This window comes from Microchirus variegatus (assembly GCF_963457635.1).
Source record: "Microchirus variegatus genome assembly, chromosome: 17".
Classification (NCBI taxonomy): domain Eukaryota; kingdom Metazoa; phylum Chordata; class Actinopteri; order Pleuronectiformes; family Soleidae; genus Microchirus; species Microchirus variegatus.
Window position 1 is genome coordinate 10677810 of NC_139818.1, and position 5255 is coordinate 10683064.

The 5255-nt window shown below is 44.3% G+C and overlaps 1 protein-coding gene across 1 annotated transcript; it reads right to left on the bottom strand.

Annotated features, from left to right (window-relative positions):
* Positions 1-941: 941 nt before the first annotated feature.
* Positions 942-4353, bottom strand: LOC310939229 (neurogenic differentiation factor 2-like; the record flags this gene model as incomplete). Its single annotated transcript, XM_083903919.1, is given in 4 exon segments — positions 942-2061; positions 2063-2067; positions 4031-4140; positions 4143-4353. Coding segments are annotated over 4 exon segments (1446 nt in total).
* Positions 4354-5255: the final 902 nt, after the last annotated feature.

Consider the following 5255-nt stretch of genomic DNA (forward strand, 5'->3'; position numbering starts at 1 on the left):
AGGATGACTTTTAATGGAAGGTTTGGGCATTGTAGATTTTTTGGATGGATTGGATGGAACTTAAATCATGGATTTATACATAAATTGAGGATTTTAATGTAAAATAATAATAAATAAGCTAGATTTCAACAGATTTGGTTTAGTTTTATTGTCTAATTTCTCTCTCTTTCTTTAACGTGTTTTTTTTTTATAATATATGAACTATTCAGTGTTTATTTTGATTGTTTATTTGTCCAAATTAATTTTAACTGGTGGTTAATCCCATTAATAGCATGCTTTAACCATTTAAGACGTCACTTTTTTTAACATCACCTCCTCTTTAACTGCTCTGGGTGGAAAAGGCCAAGACAAGATAACACTTGTTCAGCTTGGCCAAATGATGTATTATAAATTGTTAAGAACATCCCAAACTTTTATGTTCATGCAGTGAGAAATATTTCAGATGTTTCTAATTTAAGCAAATGGCTTTATTCTCATCCATGTCAGTCTGCACGTGCAGTTATATTGAGATTGTGTATATGAAATAAATACTATAATGATAAATAAGAAAATAATGTTAAATGTATGTGTGTGTGTGCGTGTGCGTATGTGTGTGTAAGAAAGATTCGATCATCACTTCAGACAATTATAAAACACTTTTTTTTCATTTTATTTCTGTTGTTTGTGTCATAACATTTTGTTTTTTTTCCTCGTGGGCCTGTACATCGTTTACGTCATTTCGTTCTGCATACATGATAATATACTGGACACACTTTGATAGGATGTACAACAGTATAGGGATGATGACATCAGTGGAATACAGAAGGTAATCAGAGGAATCTTTGTGTCGCTTCCATGTCCTCTTGGGCGTTTTTTGTTGTTGTTGTTCTCCAAACAATATTACACATTATAGGATTGTCACTATAGGGTCAGTGAGCCTGGACCAGGATTGTTACAGGGGCTCAGTTGTGGAAAAAAGCATTGAGATCCTCATATGGAGGAGCCCTTTCGTGGTGCAACTGCGCGTCGTGGAATGGGGAAATGTTTTCTGAGTGCGCTCCACCACTGCGCGCCCCCGAGGGTCCAAAAGGTAAGCTGTGACTGGGTCTGGACGTGGTGAGTCCGGAGTAATGCATAGAGTAGTGATAGTTCCTGTCTGTGTCAGAAGACTCCTGCTGCCTCCCTGACAGGCCGCCGCCCCCGCCGCCGCCGCCGTTCACGCACACGGGCGGACTGTGCTGGCCTTCATAGTCCGGACTGCTGTAGTCAGGAGACGTCCCCCCCGGTGGGTACGCGTTCTCGTACCCAGAACCGTAGTTAGGGCCCCGCAAATTGAGCGCACCTGTTCCGGGCTGGTAGTGCGGGCTGGAGATGCGGGAGCAGCGGTAAGAGTAAGGATGGACGGAGAAAGGAGAGCTGGGCATGTGGAAGCGAGCTCCGTCTGAACACGGTTCAGTCAGGAAGTTCCTGGTGTTTAGCTGCAGGCATCCTGCCACCAGGTTGGTCGTGGGCTGTGACAGGCCTTTACACAACATCTGCACATAGGTCACCACATCTGGACGTTTCCCATTGCGTAAAATCTCTCCTAGAGCCAGAATGTAGTTCTTGGCCAGCCGTAGAGTCTCGATCTTGGACAGTTTCTGGGTTTTGGAATAGCACGGCACCACCTTGCGCAGATTGTCCAGCGCAGAATTCAAGTCGTGCATGCGCGTGCGCTCGCGCGCGTTCGCCTTCATGCGGCGCACCTTGGAGCGCTCCGCGCGCGCCGGTGTCATCTTGCGCTTCTTAGGGCCGCGCTTCTTGGGTTTGTCTCCGTCGTTCTCGTCTCCGCACTCGTCCTCCTCGGGCTCGTCGTCGTCGTCGTCATCGTCGTCGTCGTCGTCGTCGTCGCCGGCCATCTCGGACTCGGCTCGACTGCTGCCTTCCTGAGGGTCATCCAGGTCATCGTCCCCGAGACGACAGGGATCGTGCTCGTCGCCCTTCAGGTTGCAGTCCTCGCGCTCGGTGTCCTCCACCCAGTCAGCCGCGAGCCTCTGGACGTCCGGCAGCACCTCGCTGTACAGACGGCTCAACATTGTGGCAAGCAACCTTAAAAAACACACACGAACAAAGAGTTTATAGCTGGATTATTCTGCGTCCTGGTGCGCTTTACGCAGCCGTAAATGCGCTGTATATAAAGTAGAAAACCTTAATCTGCAGCCTCGGGGAGCTGCACAAGGCCGCAGGGTGTTTAATGCTTTTTTTCCCAGGGGAACATTCTTATTATTTCTTCTGTAATTTATAAATGTTTCATTTAAAACTGAAATATTCAGTGCAATTTATCACTGAGATTGAATATGAAGGGACTGAGGGCGCATCACAAACCTGTTACCACAGGTTTAACAGTCAGACGCTTACAAATTAACTTTGTCTCATGGTCTTAATGGCTAAATAGAACAAATACGGGCGGTAATGTGAATAATAACAATCCAAGACATTCATTAAATATCTTTAAGGGTATTTGTGATGTGACGAAACGTGTGGTTATAGTCTGTGTTCGATGAAATCAATTGATGGATAAAGATGATCAATGCACAGGGCCTTAAATGTTGATGGAAGTAAATCTGTTTTCTGCAATTGTAAAAGCTTTTCAAGGAAGATTCCAAAAAGACTGACAACTTTTTTTGTTGTTAATAATTAAATTTATATTTTAATGGGACAGCAACAGTCTATGGAGGCCACTCTCCGGCCTCGGTCTGTCCCCCTCCTGCAGTCCGGCACAGGGAGCAGCAACGCCGGCCTGAATCAGCAGGTCCCTTCCCCAGAGACGCATTAGGGGTCCGGTCCCTCCTTCGTCCAATAAATTACAAACTAGGAGGAATTCCAGCACAGGCAGGCTGCACTCTGGTCCACAGTATCCCATTAATCCCAATCCCAAACATTTGTTTTATTCAGGTGTCAGTTCAGAGAAGATGTATTTTTTATTCATCCCCATATGGTAGAATATGTAAATGATACAGGAGCAAAAATTGAAGCAGCAAGTAAGAGATAAATAAGGAAAGAAAGATAATATGAAATACATACAATTACTTTTTCCTTAAAAAATGAGAGAGAAATAAAACATTAACTGGAGAAAATCTGAGGATGATATTTCAGAGTTAAATGATAATAATTATATGAAATGTCCATGTTTAGGCCACAGACACTCAGACACTGACAGTGAACTTCAGTGTCAGTTTCCCCCTCGTGCGCTGACGTCTTTATTCTTCATAATTAAAAATGCTGATTTTAATTTTTTTGTGTGCATGAAATCGCATGATTTAAACTGTTTCGCCCTCTGGATTCATTGTGTCGCTATAACCACTGACCAACAATTAGAGCTTAAAAAAATAAATAAATAAAAAAGTCATTTATTAAAGCGACATTTATAAAGCAATATAAAAATCTCTATAATGATCCTGACACATTTATCAGTGATGTGAGCTCAGCTGTGCGCGTGCAGGAGTCCAAGGACGGATCTTTTTTTTTTTTTCCTCCTAATCTTGTAACCACAATGTAATTAATGCCAACCAATACCTTGTCAATTACCCCTGTGTGTCTCTACGGAGAATTATAACTCCCTCCCCCGGTGCTCTGAAGCACATCGTGTGTCACACACACACACACGCACGCACACACACGCACGCACGCACGCACATACACAATAGAATCACACACATCAAAAAGTGCCTGACTATGCTGAGTCTCAAAAGAAATAAATGCCCATTTATGAATGCATTAAAATGGAATATACCAAAGTAATCGCAGCCGGATCGGTTCATTCGATAAGAACTGTTACAAAAGAGGAGATGTATGAGATTAAAACGCAGTATTTCTGATTGCGTCGCATGAGATGAAACATTATAGAAAAGAGCGCAGAGAGAAATAACCTCTAATTCCAAAGACGGACTTAATTATCTCTTGTCTGTCACTGAAACAGCGCTTTAACCGTTAAACAGGTGATAAACTCAAAGGCAAAGGCAAACACAGGTCTGTAAATGTGAGATTGTAGAATGGATTGTGCGCAGCTTACCTCTGTGGTGGGGCTCAGTGACGGGCAGAAGCGGGTTTGTTTACACCATCTCTCTCCGGGTGGGCATCTCATCCACACGCCCTGCGCTCTGCTCTGCTTTGCTCTGCTTACTCCTCTCTCTCCTCCCTGCTCATGTCTTCTTCTTCTTCTTCTTCTTCTCCCTCCTCTTCTTCTTCTTCTTCTTCTTCTGCTTCTGCTGCTGATGCTGCTGCTGCTGCTGCTGCTGCTGCTGCTCTCCCCAGCCCAGACGCGTGGATTGAGCCGTGTGGCACCTCAGAGGCAGGACTGGGTGGGTTACATACCAGCTCTGATGCCAGGCCCATATGGCTGGCACGTCATTGGCAAGAGCCATCACATGAGAGCCGGTGATTGACATGCGGCCGCATTCACAGAGACTGGCTTCCCCCCGGGGGAGAGGGACTCGCCATCTGTCACAGGCACTGAAAGAGAAAATGGAATAAGGAGTGAATGGCACAAAATTCAAGCCGCTTCTGTTATAGCCTCCATCTTTGGGAAGGGAGGGAAAAAAAACGAGGTTAATCTCATATAGAGGGTTCAGGAAAACAAACCCCTTATGTGACATAATTATAGTAATCATATTACAATATATTTTTGCATTATATCCAACACATTTTAGCCTGTGGGACAAACACACTCCAGTCAGATAGATTATGTTCAGGTTATGATTTTGCTGGAAAATTAGTCATTCGTGAACCTACAGAAAATCCCATTTGAAGACGAATGAAATGTTTTATACATTGAAGGGAACATCTATACAGGAATCTTTTTTTCTTATTATTTTTGTCTTAATAATGAGGAATAACCAAGTTTTACACAAAACAAGAACGAGACACAGTGGTTACTCAGGACGGCCTGGGATAATCAGCTGAACCCGCCATAAAGATCAGAGTCAGGGTGCAATTGCCTAAACGAGTCAGTTGAACTGAGCTAAGCAGAGCCTCCACGGCTTGGGTTGCCAGGTTTGGCACAGGTGCCTGTGGGCGGGCTGGTGCCAAAGGTGGCAGAGGCACAGATTGCAGAGAAGGGCAAGACAAGAGAGACACACACAGAGAGAGAGAGAGAGAGAGAGAGAGAGAGAGAGAGAGAAGATAGGGAATAAGAGTGAAGGACACAGAGGAGGAAGAGACTGGTCTAGAAAACTGTTCTACACTTTATTTATTTATCACTGTCCCTGCGCCATATAAGACACAGTCACACCTCACCG